We start from the raw sequence: 22031 nt of genomic DNA, 5'->3' as shown, positions 1-22031 counted from the left end.
TGCCAAATAAATATAAATTAATAAATAAATAAATAAATAAATAAATAAATAAATAAATAAATAATAATAATAATAATAATAATAATAATAATAATAATAGTATGTTATACTATTAAGACTAGGTTAAATTATACAACATATAACCTTCTGACTGTATATATATATATATATATATATATATATATATATATATATATATATATATATATATATATATACTGTATATTAAAGGGTACATAAGGACCTTTTTATTTTCTTGTGTTACATGTTCCCATGTGTTGCTACAATTATTTACGTAAGGTGTGTGTATTGTTTTAATTAATTAATTAATTAATTATTTATTACATTTTGACCACTTTTTTAAACTTTTAAATTGCACTCCAGCCTCAAGATGGCTTCCCATGTACCTGCATGGACCTATCAGAACTACACTTCCCATCATCCTCCTGCTCACATATGTAACTGAGATGGATTTACCAGTGAGCAGCAGGATGATGGGAAATGTAGTTCTGAGAGGTCTATGCAGGTACATGGGAAGCCATCTTGAAGCTGGGAATGCAATTTAAAAGTTTAAAAAAGTGGTCAAAATGTAAAAATAAAAAATTAAAACAATACACACACCTTCCACAAACAGTTGTAGCAACACATGGGAACATGTAACATGCAACACATCAGAACAGAAAATAGGAGGCACTTTTTTACACAGATAATTGTGAGGGTCTAGAACCAACTCCCCAGTAATGTTGTTGAAGCTGACACCCTGGGATCCTTCAAGAAGCTGCTTGATGAGATTCTGGGATCAATAAGCTACTAACAACCAAACGAGCAAGATGGGCCAAATGGCCTCCTCTCGTTTGTAAGCTTTCTTATGTTCTTATAAATAAGTCCTTATGTACCCTTTAAGCTGATCATTTTGTCTCATAGCTATTATAAAAAAAAATAGCAACCATTTTTGTAGAGAAACAAACTTTTAAAGGTTTTAATAAATGTATGTAAAGGACGATTAAATATATTTGGAAGCGTGTTCTATTTGTTAAGAGTGTGATGAAACTGAACCCGAATTCAGTGTTCTTAGTGTTTTACTCTGAAAGAGGTTACAAAAAGGGTGCTACATATTAGTAAAATAAGCGTTAACAGTCAGTTACATAGCAATACAATACCCCTGTGCTAATGGAGTGAACAGCAGACAGTGAAACCAGTACTATCAACAGTGCAGTTAGAAATTTCTAGCTGTTTTTGTGGACCATCATGGCATCACACAATGCTGTCGGTTATGCTGTCATGTGCGTATATCTGAAAACTCTTTTTTTTACCACCATGCAACATATCTCTCAATGAGATTTGAAGTATTAACAGAGTAGAGTTTGGTAATGTTTCAATGCATTGCATTAAAAACATTCCGAGATTGAAATCCAAGCAGCTGAATGCAGTTCTACCAGTAGGAAGGATGTGCCTCAAAAGATGTTGCTGTTTGTCCCTCCAGTCAACTCTCTTTTCTAGTCTATCCACAAATCACATTTGATAAAAAATTTGATAAGAAATATGTCACATTAGGTTTTCGGTACATATCACACATTACAAATTAATGATAAATAGTGTGAAATAAGGTTTGGCAAAATTCACAGAGGACTAAAATAATTTGAACTGCATGAAACTAGCAATAACTTAGTTATTTTGAGATAACAGTGCCTAGTCACTTGCAGAGGCAGATATTAATACTTTTAAATCCTTGAAACAGAACCTTTTCTGTCATTTGATATATTTTTTTTAAACAGAAGTACAAGGAGTGTGCAGGATTTGTATTAGGAATGAATAGAACAAAAGTGTGACACATCTAGTGTGAGGGGCTGAGAAGACACATATAACTTGTGACCAATAGCACTTATTTTTACAAAGTTGTGCAGTCTTTCACACCACCCACTCCCGACATAAGGACTTTCATTTCTTGTTGAGCATAATTCCTGAACGTTCCTTACTTCCTGTCAATGTGTCTTTTATTTCCCCTGCAATACCCGCATCTCTCCATCACGTCTTACAGCAACGTTAAAACATTTGGTGGTTGTTGATAATATGTTCTATCTCCCAGGTGCAGCTGCTGTGTATGGAACTCCAGTCAGCATCCTCCAATCTCCACCATTGCTGTCCGTTCAAAATGGACAAACCGCTTCTTTAACCTGCAGCATTTCAAATCACAGACAATTAAACTTAGAGTTTGTCTTATTCCACTGGTATCTGCTTCCCAGTCACCCAGAAAAGAAGGCAAACTCCACAAAAGAGTTGGCGATTGAAAATTCGACACACATATCAATCTTTGAAGGAGTTGATTTTTTTACGAGCTTCTTGACCCTTCGAAACGTGACTCCTTATGACGGAGGAGTATATCAGTGTTCTGTTTACGTGGTCATACCTTCAGCTAAAGACTACAGAGGAAATGGAACTCTGCTCTCTGTTAAAGGTATGGATATGTGTCTGTCAGCTTTTGCGTTACAGGATGTGCATTTATTCTTTTTATTTTTGTGATACAGGATGTTATATTTGTTTATTAATGATATTTATGTATTTATTTACTATATATGTTTATTTATTTTTGTGATACAAGATGTTTATTTATTTGTGATACCGGATGTTTATGTTATGTAGGTAGACACAATATTTTCAAATTCGTATTCTGTACTACGAGTTAAACTTGTTTAGGCCTTTGATTTAAAGGTGTGTGTGTGTGTGTGTGTGTGTGTGTGTGTGTGTACAAGCAGCACAAAAAAAATATTATAAAAAAGCTAATATTCACATGTGTCATTGATTTTATATTAATATTAAATACATTAAATAAATATAGATTTTAGTGGGTTGAATTAAAACAAAATAAACCTCATATATATATTAGAGGTCGGCACAGGTGGAAAATCCTTTACCGGGTACCTGCCATGAAAAATACCCCGGTTACTGGATTTTGATTTTTGGGTAATGATTTTTTCAAAATCACATATATTAAGTTGTAAGTGCATGATGCATATTTAAATACTATATAGTACACATACATTTAGTCCCTTCAGATCTGTAGACTTGTGTAACCTTTATCAGTACTAAAAACATCGTAATAATAATAATAATAATTTTAAAAAAAACATCTCAGTTTAAATACAGTTGCTAATGTTTCACGCCGTGGGATTCTTGTGACATATTGCTCATATTCCGTTGTTGTTGATAACATGGCTGTTATGTTCAGTTTTAAAACTAACGCTGTTACATTATGGACTGTCTTTACAGCAACCGTAAATTGAGCCAGCTGGGTTTTGGGCAGTCGCAAAAGACACATGTGCGTCTGTTTGGTAAACAATAAAGTGCCATTCCTAATCATCACTAAATTGTGAAAACAATGGCATCCAAGTAAGCAATGGGTGGAATTTCTTTACCAAGTAGGAGAAAATTAAATTTGTAAACTCTGCCAATGAAATATTTTATTTAAAGGAGGAAGCAGACTTACTTAATGTGCTCCACATTATTTTGTAGATCACAGAGTTATCACTGACATAAACCAACAGGATGTTGTTATGTTGTTTTGTTTCCGATTTACTTCCTGAGAAGAATAGTCGTCGCAGTTGTTATTGAGGTGTACTTCTAGCTCGCTGTGTGTTATTGTTTTCTGTAAAACATTGAGATCCTGTCAGTTAAGAAAAGGCTTCATGCAAAAGCTTGTTTTAACGTTGTCTTTATTACGCCGGTCAGACCCGCGCTTACAACTGTATTGTCATATTTTCTACATTTTCTTTAAAATCTCAAATTAATAAATAGAAACCTGGGTAGTAAAAAGAGACCCGGGTAGCATCGGGCAATTTAAAAACCAACGGGTACCCGTGCCGACCTCTAATATATACCTTGGTTAACTCAAGTGGTGGATAACTCGATCTTCGCTTAATTCGACAGGCAGTCTTAGTCCCGGATTTTCTCCATATAAAATATATGCCGCTTTTAAAATTCGACACCACGCTTTACTTGACAATTATTACCGGTACCGAAGGGAAAAAACTATTAAAAAGACTAATGATAATTTGACGCTGTCGTTTCACGTGACTGAACTGTTCGTGACACTCCTTGTTTCATGTGACTGACCTCTAACTGGAAACGGAGCGTTCATTCATTCATTCATTCTCAACTAAGTGCAGCTGGTTACAGTATCAGTTCCCAATGAGTGAGAAGTGAAAAATTAGTTCTTGTTCAATTGGCTTTAAAGCTCAGGTTATTCGGGATAAGAAGCTTGTCAACAGAACTTTCAAAGCACATGTTTTTGCATGCGAAACAATCAACAATGCTTGATTTCTGTGTGAAACTGTAAGTTATTTATTATTGTTTTTGTTCACTGCCTTATTTTTGGTATTATATGACACCTTGAATCTCTCTGCCTCACTTTATTTGTTGTCCTGATAATTCTGTTTCAATAAACATGCTCTGCGAAACTCCAACTGTTGGACCTGCCAAGGACTTGGGTAGAGTAGGTAGGGTTGAAACACAGGTTTGAGGAGAAAGGGGTTAATGCAGTGACTGTCTGCATAACTTTTTTCGACCAATATATCAGTAAACCAAGTATTTCCTTATTGTGGTCAGTGAGCATAGAGCTTCTAGTCACAATGAAAGACCACATCTGCAGATTAGAACATAAGAAGAAGAACATAAGAAAGTTTACAAACGAGAGGAGGCCATTCAGCCCATCTTGCTCGTTTGGTTGTTAGTAGCTTATTGATCCCAGATTCTCATCAAGCAGCTTCTTGAAGGATCCCAGGGTATCAGCTTCAACAACATTACTGGGGAGTTGGTTCCAGACCCTCATAATTCTCTGTGTAAAAAAGTGCCTCCTATTTTCTGTTCTGACTGCCCCTTTATCTAATCTCCATTTGTGACACCTGGTCCTTGTTTCTTTTTTCAGGTCAAAAAAGTCCCCTGGGTCGACATTGTCAATACCTTTTAGTATTTTGAATGCTTGAATCAGATCACCGCATAGTCTTCTTTGTTCAGGACTGAATAGATTCAATTCTTTCAGCCTGTCTGTATACGATATGCCTTTTAAACCCGGGATAATTCTGTTTGCTCTTCTTTGCACTCTTTCTAGAGCAGCAATATCCTTTTTGTAACGAGGTGACCACAACTGAACACAATATTCTAGGTGAGGTCTTACTAATGCATTGTAAAGTTTTAACATTACTTCCCTTGATTTAAATTCAACATTTCTCACAATATATCCGAGCACCTTGTTGGCCTTTTTTAATAGCTTCCCCACATTGTCTAGATGAAGATATTTCTGAGTCAACATAAACGCCTAGGTCTTTTTCATAGATTCCTTCTTCAATTTCAGTATTTCCCATATGATATATTTATAATGCACATTTTTACTGCCTGCCTGCAGTAGCTTACACTTTTCTCTATTAAATGTCATTTGCCATGTGTCTGCCCAGTTCTGAATGCTGGCTAGAATGACCTTTGCTGCTGCGACAGTGTTTGCCACTCCTCCTATTTTTGTGTCGTCTGCAAATTTAACAAGTTTGCTTACTATACCAGAATCTAAATCATTAATGTAGATTAGGAATAGCAGAGGACCTAATACTGATCCCTGTGGTACTCCACTGGTTACCTCGCTCCATTTTGAGGTTTCTCCTCTAATCAGTACTTTCTGTTTTCTACATGTTAACCAATCCCTAATCCGTGTGCATGCATTTCCTTGAATCCCTACTGCGTTCAGTTTGAGAATTAATCTTTTATGTGGGACTTTGTCAAAAGCTTTCTGGAAATCTAAATAAACCATGTTGTATGCTTTGCAATTATCCATTGTCGATGTTGCATCCTCAAAAAAATCAAGCAGGTTAGTTAGACACGATCTCCCTTTCCTAAAACCATGCTGACCATCTCCCAGGATATTGTTACCATATAGGTAATTTTCCATTTTGGATCTTATTATAGTTTCCATAAGTTTACATATAATAGAAGTCAGGCTTATTGGTCTGTAGTTACCTGGTTCAGTTTTGTCTCCCTTTTTGTGGATCAGTATTACGTTTGCAATTTTCCAATCTGTCGGTACAACCCCTGTGTCAAGAGACTGTTGCATGATCTTGGTAGCAGTTTGTAAATAAGTTCTTTCATTTCTTTGAGTACTACTGGGAGGATCTCATCTGGCCCAGGGGATTTGTTTATTTTAAGAGCTCCTAGTCCTTTTAACACTTCTGCCTCTGTTATGCTAAAGTTATTTAAAGCTAGATAGGAACAGGTTGACATGTGGGGCATGTTGTCTGTATCGTCCTTTGTAAAAACCTGTGAAAAGTAATCATTTAATATATTTGCTATTTTTTTGTGTCTCTTAGACATTTAACCTCCTCTTTGAATGTTCTCTTGCTGTTATAATATTGGAAAAACATTTTGGAATTGGTTTTAGCTCCCTTAGCAATACTGATTTCAATCTCTCTCTTGGCCTTTCTAACTTCCTTTTTGACTTGCGTTTGCAGTTCCAAGTACTCTTTGTGTGTGGTCAGGTGCTAGAGCTGTGGTCACAATGAAAGACCACATGTGCAGATTACAACAGTGACTTAGACCCTACTTCATTGTTTGATTAGACAGCTAATAAGGCTCCCGAGTGGCGCATCCAGTAAAGGCGCTCCTCGCAGGATGTGCCCTATAGCCTGGAGATCGCTGGTTCGAATCCAGGCTATGTCACAGCTGACCGTGACCGAGAGTTCCTAGGGGGCGGCGCACAATTGGCTGAGCGCTGCCCGGGTAGGGAGGGCTTAGGTCGGCAGGGGAATCCACGGCTCGCCGCGCATCAGCGACCCCTGTGGCCGATAGGGCGCCTGTGGCTCTGCAGCGGAGCCGCCAGATCTGTGTTGTCCTCCGGCACTATAGGTCTGGTAGCATTGCTGTGGATCTGCAGTGCGAAAAATGACGGCTTGGAAGGAGCACGTTTCGGAGGACGCGTGTTTCAGCCTCCGTTTCCTGAGTCGGCGGGGGGGTTGCGAGCGGTGAGCCGGGGATACAGATAATAATTGGGCATGCTAAATTGGGGTGAAAACCGGGGTAAAAATAATTGGCGACGACTAAATTAAAAAAAAATAATAATAAAAAAAAAAAAAATGATTAGACAGCTAATGTAATACAGCAGCATGACAGGGTACTTGAAACCCAACCCAGCAACCTTCAGCACTGGAAGTGAGTCGCAAGCAGCTCCTTGAAAAATCAGAACCTGACAAGCACAACAAAGGGGGATTGAAAAACAGCAGATACAATGCTAGTCAGGGGCCATCATGAAGACTTTGTGTTCTGCCTTATAACAAGAAAGTGCCTTTCAAACCTTCAGGTTACAAGGGACATAAGTGTCCCACAAATAAAATGATGCCAACTTTCTTATTTGTGCAATGAGGTGCACTAAACAGGTTTTACTGACAGGTTGGATCTGATCATCCAAATTGTCAGTTTCATCCACATGATACTTGAGTCACTCTCAAATGTTTAAGAAGAAATCCTTTGAACAAATGCTCAATTCCTTGTTAACTATTTCTACAGTAAAAAGCTTATCACTGTAATTTTCATAATGACTTTCTCTAACAGCGGCTCCAGTAGTGTCCCTCACAGCTGGCTCTGTGGATGATAGAAGCGGTCTGGTCACCCTGACCTGCAGTGTAATGGGGTTCTACCCCCAAGATGTGACTGTGTCCTGGGAGAACACCCCTATCGGGATCCCCCCTTCCATCCAGCAGCATCCCCTCACGCTGAACCAGGACGGCACGTACAGCACCAGCTCCAGTGTCACACTGTGGAGCCCAGAGACGGACATGACCTGTACAGTTAACCAGTCGTCTCTAGCAGAGCCCATTAGGAAAAACATTGGCAAAGGAGGTAAGCACAAAACAGCATTGTCTCTTTTCTTCAATGATAGCATCCAATTCAGGTTATTGTAAACAGGGAACCGGAGCATGAGACTGCAAGGGCTTCTTGATTCTGTGATTCCTGGATATAAGTTTGCCCTTTTTGCCATTATAGCGACTCATTCCCTATCCAGTTTGACTGTGACATGAATAATCTTTTAACGAATAGAAGCTGCCTTTTGTACACCACAGAAGCTAGCTAATGCAACTTCATATAAGCTATGGACACGTAAGGCCTCCTAGTGGAAGTTGTGAACATTTGTAGACATTATGTGATAACAAATGTGCTTTTTAGTCCCTGTTATCCAATTGGTATCTAGTTACTGATAATTAGCACTTCCAATCCATGATTTATTCTACCATGTCCATGATTATTTCATTGAACCAATTAAATCCTCTTGGGTTCAATGTACATCCAGAGTGAGTAGCTTTAAAAATCTTTTTCTTTTTTTTCACATTTCCCTTTTATATCCAGCCATTCTGACCTGTTCTGGGTTCTGTTGCTCTCAATCTGCCTTTACCTTTAACTGAGCTTTCCTGGGGAATCCTAAGTACCAAGACTGAACAGCCTTCCTCTGTCTATATAAATGTAGAATTTCTGCGGTCTTCTCTACAACATGGCTGCACACTCATTTCTTTTAGGTTTGCAACAGCTTTAATGCATTGTGTATGCATTATGAAATGTATGATCTTGTTGACAGTAGATGTAACTTTTGAACTGTAGTTATCTGAGACCAGCACTTCATTATTATTATTATTATTTATTTCTTAGCAGACGCCCTTATCCAGGGCGACTTACAATCGTAAGCAAATACATTTCAAGTGTTACAATACAAGTAATACAATAAGAGCAAGAAATACAATAACTTTTGTTCAGTGTGACAAACCACAATTCAATAATACAGCAGATAATAGTGATAGATACATCAGGATATGATTAAATAGTGATAGTTACATCAGGATGTGATTAAATACAAAGTACTACAGGTTAAACACTTGGCAGATTACAGTATTCTGAAGTACAGGATTAAATGCAGTAAAATAGGGGGCAGATAAGAGCAGAATAAAGCACATTTACATGAAGGGTGATAGTGTCCCAGGATAAAAACAGAGGAGTTCTACAGGTGCTGTTTGAAGAGGTGAGTCTTAAGGAGGCGCCGGAATGTGGTCAGGGACTGGGCAGTCCTGACATCTGTAGGAAGGTTATTCCACCACTGCGGAGCAAGGGTGGAGAAGGAGCAGGCTCTGGAGACAGGGGAGCGTAGCGGAGGTAGAGCTAGTCTTCTAGTGCAGGCGGAGCGGAGAGGTCGAGTGGGGGTGTAGGGAGAGATGAGGGTCTGGAGGTAGCTGGGTGCAGTCTGGTCAAGGCATCTGTAGGCTAGTACAAGAGTCTTGAACTGGATGCGAGCGGTGATCGGGAGCCAGTGGAGCGAGCGGAGTAGTGGAGTAGCGTGGGCGAAGCGAGGCAGAGAGAACACCAGGCGGGCAGCAGAGTTCTGGATGAGCTGGAGCGGACGGGTGGCGGACGCAGGGAGGCCAGCCAGGAGGGAGTTGCAGTAGTCTAGGCGGGAGAGTACCAGGGCCTGGACCAGGAGCTGGGTAGCATAGTTGGTGAGGAAGGGTCGGATTCTTCGGATGTTGCTCAGGAAGAATCGGCAAGTGCGTGCCAGAGTGGAGATGTGCTGGGAATAAGAGAGGCAGGGGTCCAGGGTGACTCCAAGGTTCTTAGCGGAGGAAGAGGGAGAGAGTGTGGTAGATTCCAGAGGAACAGAGATAGAGAGATCAGAGGAGGGAGAGGAGGAGGGAAAGAAAAGGAGGTCAGATTTAGAGAGGTTGAGTTTGAGGTGATGAGAGTGCATCCAGGAGGAAATAGCAGACAGACAGGTAGAGATACGGGAGGAGATGGTGGAGTCAGAGGTGGGGAAGGAGAGGAAAATCTGAGCATCATCAGCATAGAAATGGTATGAGAAACCATAGGATGCGATGAGGGGGCCCAGGGAGCGGGTGTAGAGAGAGAACAGGAGAGGACCCAAGACTGACCCTTGGGGGACTCCAGTTAAGAGAGGGTGAGGTGTGGAGGTTGCTCCACGCCAGGTTACCTGGTAAGTGCGGTTGGAGAGGTAGGAGGAGAACCAGGCCAGAGCAGTGCCAGAGATCCCCAGGTCAGCAAGAGATGATAGTAGAATAGAGTGATCAACAGTGTCAAAGGCAGCAGAGAGATCGAGGAGAATTAGGAGAGAGAGGCAGCTCGGGCACACTTAAGTGAGTTGGTGACAGACAGGAGGACGGTTTCAGTGGAGTGAGTAGAGCGGAAGCCAGATTGGAGAGGGTCAAGCAGAGAGTGGTTGGACAGGAAAGCAGATAGCTGGCGGTGTACAGTCCGCTCGAGGGTTTTGGAGAGGAAGGGTAGGAGGGAGACAGGACGGTAGCTCTGGAGGGAGGTGGGGTCGAGGGTAGGTTTTTTGAGGAGGGGAGTGATAGAGGCTTTTTTGAAGGCAGAGGGAAAGATACCAGAATGTAGAGAGGTGTTGAGGAGGGAGGAGATGAAGGGGAGTAGAGCAGGAGCAGCAGCTTGAAAGAGGTGAGTGGGGAGGGGGTCCAAGGCACACGTGGTGGGTTTGTGACCCTGGAGCAGGGAGGAGAGGTCAGAGTCTGAGAGGGGCAAGAAGGTGGAGAAGGAGGGCGAGTAAGTAGGGGATGTAGTGGGTGTAGGGGTTGGAGCAGGGGGGGGGTGCGGGGGACGGAGAGGTGTTAAAGAGTTTGCGGATGTCTGAGATTTTAGAAGAGAAGAAGGAGGCAAAGTCATCAGGGGAGATAGAGGAGGGAGGAGGAGGGGGGGAGGGTTTAGGAGGGAGGAGAAGGTAGAGAATAGTTTACATGGGTTGTTAGTGGAGGCTTGGATTACAGATTGGAAATAAGCACATTTAGCAGAGGAGAGAGTAGAGGAGAAGGAGGAGAGGAGAGTGCGGTAAAGGTCTAGGGCAGCAGGGAGTTTGGTTCTCTTCCATTTCTTTTCAGCAGATCGCAGTGTGATTCTTGCAGAGCGGAGCGCAGAGGAGAGCCAGGGATGGGGAGGGGAGGGGCGAGCAGGTCGGGAGGTGAGGGGACAGAGGGAGTCGAGGGAGGAGGTGAGTGAGGAGAAGAGGGTGGAGGTAGCAGAGTCTACGGAGAGTTGTGAAAAGGAGTCGATAGGAGGGAGGTGAGAGAGAGCAGTGGAGGCAAGGACAGAGGGGGAGAGAGAGCGGAGGTTACGGCAAGAGGTAACAGTGGGGGAAGGAGGAGCAGGGAGAGGGGGGAGAGACAGAGAAAAAGAGATGAAATAGTGATCAGAGAGGTCCAGGGGGGTGACAGAGAGGGTGGAGGGGCAGCAGGCCCTGGAGAAGGTGAGGTCCAGTTGACGGCCAGCTTTGTGGGTAGGAGGGGACGGAGAGAGACAGAAGTCGAAGGAGTGGAGGAGAGGGAGGAATCCAGCAGAGTGGCTGGGGTTGGAGAGATGGATGTTGAAGTCACCCAACAGGACAGTCGGGGTAGACAGAGAGGGGAGGGAGGAGAGTAGAGAGTCGAGTTCATCCAGAAAGTGAGTGAGAGGCCCAGGGGGGCGGTACAGAACAATGAGCAGGAGTTGACAGGGAAAGGTTAGTTGGACTGCATGAAATTCAAAGGTATTGACAGAGAGTGAGATGTGATCGGAGGGGACAGAAAAGAGTAAGGAGGGAGAGAGGAGAAGACCCGTCCCACCTCCCCGTCCAGTGAGACGCGGGGTATGGGACAGGACGTAGAGAAAGGACAGGGCAGCGGGAGTAACAGTGTTATCAGGGGACAGCCAGGTTTCAGTGAGAGCAAGGAAATCGAGCGAGAGGTGGGAGGCAAAGGCAGAGATGAAATCAGCTTTGTTAGCAGAAGAGTGACAGTTCCAGAGTGCACCAGAGAGTGTGCGGGAGGGGGGGAGAGGCAGAGAAATGAGGTTAGAGGGGTTGGAGGAGCAGCAGCGGAGGGAGGGCAGAGGATGAGGACGGGAGGACAGAACAGGGATGTGAGAGACAGTCATAGCAGGACAAGCAGGACAAAAGGCACAGTAGGAGCAGTAGGGTGGAGGGTACAGACCTGACTAGTAGATAGCGTCTTCTAGAGGCCCGTTAGGTTTGGATCTATTGGAACAGCGTCTCAGCGCAGACCTCCCCTTGCTGGACTCCCACAGCTAGACTCCCAGCTCTTTTGTTGAGGCTCTTCGGTTTGCTGGCGCTTCTTGCTGGCGCAGAAATAGGCTATCTTGCACTTCAGTGATCAACTGGCACTATAAGCTGGTCATTATAGGATTTGTCCTCTTTTCTTGCCTGCAGTCTGTCTCATTGCATCTGCTAGTCCTACATTGACAGCTGTCATTAATACACAGAGGGACTGAAACCAGTACAGAAATCTATTGGCAGTAGCCTTTGTGGTGGTTTCTTATTACCAGTACAGATTCAAGCACATACTAAACTGTGTGGGCTAGTGTCTGGAAAGGTATCTTCATGAACTGCGGGTTGAGGAGCTGGTTAAATTGACCCAAGAAAAGATAGATCCATTAAAATGTGTTTACTGTAAGTTCTAAGGATACCTACTGGCTCCAATCCTAAATGAATCTCTCTGCTGTAAATGTTGTTTCTTTCACATGAAGACATTCTTATACAATAAGAGTATGCAATTGAACTTACACAAGAAACATGTTACCTTTGCTGTATCCCATGTTGTTTGCATCACAGCAATATATGCTTCAACATAATCCCGATTGGTTTGATATTTTTATTCACACATCATGGCCCATGATGGAAATCTAGTTGGGAGCATTTGTCAAGAGAATGGTAATTTCTCATTAAAGCTTTGTCGTGCATTCAATGCAACCTTCTCCTTTAAGCATTGTCATATATTCAATACAAGTTTCGTTCATAGTAGGAGTAGTGCTGAATAGTGGACTAGTCGAATACAGTGCTTACTAGCAGCAAAACTATAATCTTAACAAAAATAGTCATGTGTTTAAAGTGTGTACTTCTAATTATTTCAATTGTATTCATCTGTCTGAATTGAAACGAAAAGTAAATTTGAAGGGCGTTCTTTCAGATAGACGGAAGTGCAATTGCAATCCATTAAACACATAAATAACATTTTAGAACAGAATAGTCAAATTAACAGCCATTCTACCTCTAATCTATACAGAACAGATAAATGAACATGACATAAAGTATCTCCATAACATAAGAGGTCTTAACCTCTATTATAACAAAAGACGATCACCCGATAAAGCAGAGAATAGGTGAGAGATAGTAATACCAGCTGGAAGGAGTTGTAATACCAGCTGGAAGGAGTTGTAATACCAGCTCTGGAAGGAGTTGTAATACCAGCTCTGGAAGGAGTTGTAATTGCTTTCGTTCTTTAGGAGATGGTTCTGTATATCACACCAGGCATCTCCTAGTGATACTGGATAAAGCAGGCGATAGGAAATCATGCACCTGCACCACCCAGAGCACACACTGACACCGTAAGACATGCTAGTGGAGTTTAAAGGTCACGTTGTCACATGATTTCAATGGAACGAGGAAGGCTAGTCGCGCTCTATAAATAAGCTCAAATCAGTTCAGAAGCTCTCACAACTATTGCAAACACCATAGAATAGTAAGGGAAACGTAAACATGAAATACAAATGGCACGTGAAGGTACTCTTTAATAATGAAATTATAACAGGTCCCTTCTAAACCAGCAATGGGACAGCTCTGTGGGAGCTGTCTGCTAGAGCACTAAACCAGCAATGGGACAGCTCTGTGGGAGCTGTCTATTAGAGTCAGGTCAGATACCTGTTTGGATAAACTGTTCTTCTTCTAATTCAAACAGGTGTTCCCCAACACAAATCATATTATTACTATTTCTTAATATTGGGACTTACTGTTCTTGTGCCTCTGCTGATCTGGATACTGAAGAAGACGATGAGATATTCTGATTCGAGGAACTTTACAGGTATAGTTTTATGTACTTCAATCTGACATCAATTATGTTCAGTTTTACAGAAAAATATAGTTTTATTCTATTGAAAGACAGGTAAATGTAAAATATAACTATTCCATAGTACTATTGGGACCCTAATATCATCTTTCTAACATTAGGCTTCCAACAATATGCAAGGCACAACTTGCCTCCCAACTAAGACAGCATGTTGATGCTCACCTGCAAGTATAGATCCATTACATTGTACTCTAATTAGATCACTCCCTCCATCAATGTGCAGCCTCTATTCTTAATTGTGCTAGAAGAGTCCCAATTAATCTGCTGTTGATGGAAATGAGTGGGCCTGATTTAAAATCACTTTCAAATCAGTTCCAGTGGCAGATAGAAATGTGGCATAAATTCACAGGTCTTATTAGACACCATCGACATCACAAAGCCAGCACAAAATCTATGCATCTCTCTAGCCTTATTTCCATGCAGTGGTAAAGTAGTGTGACTTGCTTCTGGCACCAGCTTCTTCAGTTTCTGGATGGGAATCTCCATGGGTCTGTGTAACAGGGGTGTTTTGTTACGGACTTGGTATCCGCTGAGAGATGAGCGAGACACAGAGGGTTTTGAGGTTGAAAAGCCACTCAGGCATCCACGTTTTAGTAATAAATAGACAGTCAGGTGCAGTGGTACGTGGCTGCCACTAGTGTACCAACAATGGTATTCCTAGTGTGGGAGAACATACACATAATTGTACATAATTACAAAATGCAGAGAGGCAAAACAAAACATAATGGAGGAAAAAAACGCTACAGAACAAAAGGTGGCCAAACACAGGCCATCGCTGCTCCCACTAAAATAACTTTCTTCCTACACAAACTAAATAAACTTTGGCAGGATTAAAATCCCCTAAATTAATCCCTATCATAAACACCAGGATTCCAGTTAACACACGGTGGTCCTTGTCATGCATCTGGTTCACTCTCCCTGGCTATCCACGCAGTCATGAATCCTCACACTGGTACACAAGAACAGGAACAAAGGACTGGCTTTTTTAGCTCATTTGTGGCCACGGTTAATTGATAATCAATTTCAATTAACACCTGGCCACCTGCTGCACATTAGGGTTTTAATTAGGCAGTGAGGGAAGTCTAACCTCCCAGCCCTGCCATATCTAGCACACACTTTAATTGAACAATTTAATTAAAAATCAAACAAAACACATTTTCTTTATAACCACCACCAAAAATACATTATTTACAGGGGCAGGCTTCAGCTCTGCCAGTTTGTCTAAACTGAAAGGTAACTCTCAAACCTGTCTCCTCAGCAGACAGACACAACGCTGAAGTGGAACAACATGCAGACATCGTGGTAAGACTGGTCTGTGTTTATACACACACTCATATTGTTCTGTAAAAGGAGAGATTTTATACCCAATCTTACTAGCTGGTAACACTTTAAAATAAGTGTCTGTAATTCCAAAAAACTAACCCATGATTTCCTACTGATTTCAAATGAAATTCCTATTGAATTCAAAAATCACAAGCATGAGTTCATGACATACTTTTCATGACTTCATGACTAACATTTCCCTTAATACACATGAAATAATCATGAACAGACCCTTATTTGAAAGTGTTACCTACAAGCTTTATTAAGATTACTACCCTTGTAGTGTTCACTTGCTTTTTTTAAATGTATTACTATGACCAAAGGTTTTGCATCACACTGTAGAAATAATGAATTCATAAAGTCGAATAAAACCTGCTGAATAATACGTTAACGTATTGGATTACACACAGCTTTGAAGTTTGCCATATACTTAACAACAATCTGACACAAATTTTAACATGTGACATCTAACATGAAATGCTGTACTTTTATTAGGGCTTTTGATGGACTTTTGCGATATAATTTTGTAGTTTCTTTGATTACATGATGTTAAATAAAATATCTAAATTATGTTCATATATTTTTTTTATTATTATTATTTTGTCTCAATCCTAAAATTCTAGGTGATGCAACACTTTTGGCCATAGCTGTATAGTATTATTATTATTATTATTATTTATTTCTTAGCAGACGTCCTTATCCAGGGCGACTTACAATTGTTACAAGATATCACATTATACATTATTTCACATTATACAGATATCACATTATTTTATACAATTACCCATTTATCCAGTTGGGTTTTTACTGGAGCAATCTAGATAAAGTACCTTGCTCAAGCATACAACAGCAGTGTCCCCCACCTGGGATTGAACCCACGACCCTCCAGTCAAGAGTCCAGAGCCCTAACCACTACTCCACACTGCTGCCCTAGTAGTCTTAGAAGTGTTCAGAAGTTTAGAAACAACAAATGGTTTAGAGCAATACTAGGGGTGGGGATTGTATTGTTCATGTTTCTTCAATCAGACCTCTTACTTACTTTATACCCTGGTACATATGAATAGATAATCGTCTCCTTTTTAAAATATGCTGTATATGTTGATGAGCAAGACATCTAACAAGTAGAATGGTCCCCCCGAAATGTTCTCCTTTTTCTAGAAAGCAGTGCAACTGGGGATGGGGATAACTTCACTCAGACTCCTTGCTTACTAAATATCTTGGTATCCCTGAATAGAAAATTGTCTCCTCTTTAAAAATATGCTCAGGATTTTAATGAGCAATCCATCTTACAAGTTCAGTGGCACCCTAAATATGACAGATGTGCTAACAATGCTGAATGACTGGGTGGACCATTTGTTCTCTATTTTACCCCCAAACAATGTTTCACTCAGTGGTGGTACAGTATTCAGTGTAGTGTTGTCCTTGGCAGTCCTTAGCCAGAAAACTATTTTTGAGGGTAAAATGAAGAGAAAATTTCACGCCTAGGTATTCCACAATGGTAGTTAGTTGATCATATTTGGGGTACCACAGCACTTGTGGGAGAATGTTTATTAAAACCTCTTGCATATTTTTAAAGAGGAGACCATTTTCTATTCAAGGATATCAAGATATTTAGGGAGAACGCAATCATTTGTTGTTTCCAAACTTTTGAACACTACCGTATTTCAGGATGTGTCATTTTTCAAATGTATAGATAGACTTCACGTCCTTATATTGTTGCTGCTGGATACATGGTCTGCTAAGCCACTGGAACAGCAGCAGCAGAGACTGCATATCCCATATTGAAAAATAAAGTGCAGGCAAAGCAATGTTTGTGCTGCACCAGTAACTGGTAATTTACATTTTATTGTTTGATATGTTAAAAAATGTCATGCTAAGCTACACGTGTGCTGTTGCATTTGTCAACAGATAAAAGGTAGAAATGATTGGGAACTGTAAACCTGTTTTTAGCATTTGTATGTTTCAGTAATACATAAGAACATAAGAAAGTTTACAAACGAGAGGAGGCCCCATTCGGCCCATCTTGCTCGTTTGGTTGTTAGTAGCTTATTGATCCCAGAATCTCATCAAGCAGCTTCTTGAAGGATCCCAGGGTGTCCGCTTCAACAACATTACTGGGGAGTTGGTTCCAGACTCCCACTATTCTCTGTGTAAAAAAGTACCTCCTGTTTTCTGTTGTGAATGCCCCTTTATCTAATCTCCATTTGTGACCCCTGGTCATTTAATATATTTGCTATGTTTTTCTATTCATCTATGATATTTTCATTTGTTTCATTTTTACTTCCTCCTTGAATGTTCTTTTGCTGTTATAATATTGTAAAAACTTTTTGGAATTAGTTTTTAGCAAAAACTTTTTTTTTCTATTGCCACCCTTGAAATTGAATACGTAAAAGCAAGAATTTAATTATTGGCCTTTATTACCAATAAACAGAAAAAATAACACTATGTAACACAATTTTTGTTCCTGGGTAGTAAGTGTTATTTCCTAATTGCTTATGCCTTAAAAGTATAGAAAATGGCTATTATTCCCCACAAACTTTGCTTTTGTGACCAGGACAGTGATATTTTGAAATTTACCTATTTCCAATGAGAAAACGGGCGAATTTGTGTCTTTTCGTTCACAGAAAAAAACAACATATGAATCCAAATTAACATGTATTTATACTAAAGTAATACAAAAATGACTACAAGCCTGTTCCAAGCCGCTTTCTCCTTACTAGTGAGCTTCTTGGGGAATTCATTGCACTCCAGGATCTTCTTTATCTGTGGTCCGACGAAGACACCGGCTTTGACCTTTGCCTCAGACAGCTTAGGGAAGAAGTCTTGAAGGTACTTGAAGGCTGCCGACTCCTTATCTAGAGCTCTGACAAATTGTTTCATAAGGCCCAATTTGATGTGCAGTGGTGGCATCAGCACCTTCCGGGGGTCCACCAGTGGCTCCCACTTCACGTTGTTCCTCCCCAAAGAGAACTCGGTCCGCTGTGGCCAGTCCCGCCTGTGGTAGTGCGCCTTGGTGTCCCTGCTGTCCCAAAGGCAAAGATAGCAGGGAAACTTGGTAAAACCGCCTTGGAGACCCATCATGAATGCCACCATTTTGAAGTCTCCTATGACCTTGATGCCATCTCAGAAAAATGCAGATATGTATCCACTTAGGCAGCTGGAACTAAACTGAACTCGTGGGCTTAAGGCCCCTGTATTTATACTACTATTTATATTACTGGAAAGTTCTAGAAAGTTCTAGAAGTTACTCCAAGTTTACTCCGCACTGAATCTATCTGGAATGTTCTGTAAAATAGGTAAATTTCAAAATATCACTGTCCTGGTCACAAAAGCAAAGTTTGTGGGGAATAGCCATTTTCTATACTTTTGAGGCATAAGCAATTAGGAAATAACACTTACTACCCAGGAACAAAAATTGTGTTACATAGTGTTATTTTTACATACAATTACCCATTTATACAGCTGGGTTTTTGTTGTTTTATTGTTACACGGTGTAATTGAGTGGTACAACATGATTGTGTAGTTCCAAGCTGAATATGATGACTCACACTTTTGATGATAGAAATGCATGTATAATATTGCTGTCATGACTGATATATATTGTGCTTTGTCTTTCTCTCCCTAGTATACAGCAGTCCAACACAATCAACCCCCCATGAGGTCCGCATTGCACCCACATACCTTCACTTCTGAGCCAAACCACCCAATACTGGAAGAACACACTCTATACTCCACAGTGATGTACTCTACCAGCAGCACAGACAGTGTTGGGGAGTAAAGACTGCAGGCTGCGTTTTCCCAATACAAACCATAAACTCTTCAACCACAGAATCATCTTTTAATTAACTAGAGCCATCACATTATTAGTAATCATTCTTGGTGTATTGTTTAACCTTGTTTTTGGTTCTGGGATCTCCCTACTGGTGGTTGGGGATGTTATGCCTAGGATATGAATTATTATTCTTATTATTAATGTAGCAATCCTGGGCGGGGAAGGGAGAGAATCAGGACAGTGTAGGGCATGCGTGTGTGTGCAAGGGGTTGCATGTTGTGTGTAAGCATGCAGGGGTTGCATGTTATGTGTGTGCGTGCAGGGTTTGCATTGCGTGTATATACGTGCAGGGATTGCGTGTGTGTGGGGATATGTGTGGAGGAGAATTGGGGTGCAGGTTTGGCGTGAAAGACGGGGGTGGGGTCAGGGCAGGGGAAGAGGGAAAAGACCGGGAGATTGTTGAAACCAAGAGTGACAGAGTAGGGTGTGTGTGGGGAGAGATATCGAGAGAGGGAAGGGATCAGAGGAATCAAAGACGAACAATTTGCAATAATGTATTTTCATTTTCGACTCCCAGTTCCCCTTTCCTTCATTTATGATTTTATTTTGTGATTACTTCACTATTGTAAATAATAAACGGCTTGAGCTTTTATCTACTCACGCATACTTGCCAACATCTGGAAAATGTTTAGAGGGACGCTCGTCTCGGGGGAGGTGGGGGGAGGTCATATGCATCATACACATGAGAGGAGTCATATGCAAAAATCACTCATTATCATATAATTGACGTATCCCCCAACTCAACACAACACGACCATCATGACAGTAAAAATAGACATAATGAAGCGTTCTTACCTTTGTATAAGTTAGTGATCAGCAGATGTGTCAGCCGCACGAAGAGCACAGCGTGTGGCTTTCACTAACTCTACTGTGCAGAATTTTATTTTTTTTTTTCTATGGGTAAATATCGGGACTTTCTTCCTGTGCTTCGGGACGCGGGACATTTGCTAGGAAATCGGGACTGTCCCGAACATAGGGACTGTTGGCATGTATGCTCACGGATGCAGTCTCATTTCTGTCCCAGGAGAACCCGAAAACGCTACATTATTATTATTATTATTATTATTATTATTATTATTATTATTATTATTATTATTATTATTGTTGTTGTTCTTTTCTATGTGTTGGATACAGTTCCACAACTTTATGATGTAATACTAGTTTTGATAGACAGGGGAATCCAACACTTTTTTCATCTTTGACTTTAACACAACTGGAATGCCAGAGCGACACTGTTGAAAAGCAACAGATGGAAGTTTTAAATGTAAAAAAAAAGTGAGGTGGAACTGTAGAAAGACAAATGTGATAACGTGGACATAAATGTAATAAAAAAAAAAAAGATGTATTAATGTATTTCAACGTGTACTTTTGAATGTACTTATATTTCTATTTTAATTACTGTTGGCAAACAATATAACAATATTTCATTTCAACAAGAGAGAAATTTAGTGGGGCAAAGTTTTCATGTACTTTCAGTTTTTTTTTTTTTTTAAGTGTATTTGAACAAACTGCCTGGAAACGTTGGAAGGCGCTGCGTATGAAAACCTGGAATTAAATACCCCGCTTTGTTATAGGTTTAAGCTAAAGGTATGTTAATACTGTAGGGTGATAATTAGAAACGGTTTTGTGTTTTAAAATTTAAAACAAAGTACAGTAGTAACAAAGGTGGTTATGTTTAAGAAATAAGGAAGTAGCAGACTGTTATATCATTGTGTCACAGTGTGTGTACTAGTACTACTACAAACAAGTGCTCGTACTGCACCATACATCAAAGCCTGAATGTCTTAGTAACATATATGACCAATACAATTAATTACGACAAAAGAGCAAATGTCCAAATAAATAAGCACACATAATATTCTTTAACTGTATTGTTTCTAAATGTACGGTACGTGTATGTGAACAGATTTTTTTTTTAAATGGTATTAAACAAGTCGGTGTCGAGTAGCCTACCTCTTGCGATAATGGAAATATGTGTTTAAAATTGTCTTGAAAAATACAATTAAAAGACAACTTAATCAGGAAGCACGTTTTTATTGGTCCCTGTTACGAGAATTTACGAGGTATGACACAGGCCCGGTTTTTGGGATGGAACCGCATAACAGTCTCGCGTTTTGATTGGTCCATGTCTGTCACATGAATACGTCGTCACACGAGTGGAAAAGCGGGCAGGCATTTTTAACATTGTGATCAGATAGAGAGAGTGATCTGCTTTCCACAACCTTACCATTAAAATATAATGTGGTATTACACTGTACTGATATTACAAACTATGAGGAATTACTTTATATAAATTTATGTTCATGTTATGCACGAATGTAAGAATTGGCTTTCTGTGGTGGTGTACTTTTTTCTTTCAAGTAGCATCTAGAATCGTTTTTGCGATATATTTTAATATAAAACATATACGCTATTGCAGTTTTCTTACAGGATACATTAGTTTATCTCTAATGTAATCACAGTTTTACATATAGACTGCCCCTGTTTTCATTTACGTCCCAAATTCTGGGCCGCTTTACTTTTTAGATAATGTCCCAAATTCTGGGCCGCCTTGGTTTTTAGATAACGTCCCAAATTCTGGGCCGCTTTGGTTTTTAGATAACGTCCCAAATTCTGGGCCGCTTTGGTTTTTAGATAACGTCCCAAATTCTGGGCCGCTTTGCATTTCCGAATTCAGCCCAGTTTTGGGGAATCAGCTGACAGCCGAGTTTCTAAGTCATGCATGCACAGTTTACCATAAACTGGATCGTGAATTCATTTGAGGGTAACCCTTAGTACATTAATCAAAGTTCATGTATTTTTTACTCTCCCCAGAAATCTTTTTTTTTTTTAATGAAAAAAACAAAAATGTAAATGTTAAAAAACGTATTTCTTATTACATGAAGAAACTACATTGCACTGAAATAGATACATGAAAATTAATTTAAGCAGTCGTTTTCCTT

The 22031-nt window shown here is 40.4% G+C and overlaps 1 protein-coding gene across 2 annotated transcripts; it reads left to right on the top strand.

Moving 5' to 3' along the window:
• The first annotated feature begins 1849 nt into the window (after nt 1-1849).
• LOC117401686 (Ig heavy chain Mem5-like) lies at nt 1850-21124 on the top strand. Of its 2 annotated transcripts, none has more exons than XM_034002482.3 (5): nt 1850-2455; nt 7585-7872; nt 13767-13889; nt 15196-15236; nt 18883-21124. In XM_034002482.3, the coding sequence occupies exons 1-5, from the start codon at nt 2071-2073 to the stop codon at nt 19033-19035; spliced, it is 990 nt and encodes a 329-aa protein (XP_033858373.3). In that variant the 5' UTR covers nt 1850-2070; the 3' UTR covers nt 19036-21124. The 2 variants fall into 2 exon arrangements, with proteins under 2 accessions (XP_033858373.3, XP_033858372.3); XM_034002481.3 differs by having other exon boundaries at nt 1852-2455; nt 15193-15236; nt 18883-21123.
• The last annotated feature ends 907 nt before the right edge of the window (nt 21125-22031 follow it).

Source organism: Acipenser ruthenus, chromosome 55, assembly GCF_902713425.1.
Source record: "Acipenser ruthenus chromosome 55, fAciRut3.2 maternal haplotype, whole genome shotgun sequence".
Classification (NCBI taxonomy): domain Eukaryota; kingdom Metazoa; phylum Chordata; class Actinopteri; order Acipenseriformes; family Acipenseridae; genus Acipenser; species Acipenser ruthenus.
The sequence above is the reverse complement of the archived record's forward strand: the minus strand, read 5'-3'. Positions and strand labels throughout refer to the sequence as shown.

Excerpts from the sequence above, each read along its gene's own strand:
- LOC117401686 (XM_034002481.3), top strand. The coding sequence starts at position 2,071 with ATGTTCTATCTCCCAGGTGCAGCTGCTGTGTATGGAACTCCAGTCAGC. Across the intron at positions 7,873-13,766 it reads GAAAAACATTGGCAAAGGAG|GTGTTCCCCAACACAAATCA; the intron begins GTAAGCACAAAA and ends TAATTCAAACAG. Across the intron at positions 15,237-18,882 it reads AACAACATGCAGACATCGTG|TATACAGCAGTCCAACACAA; the intron begins GTAAGACTGGTC and ends TTCTCTCCCTAG.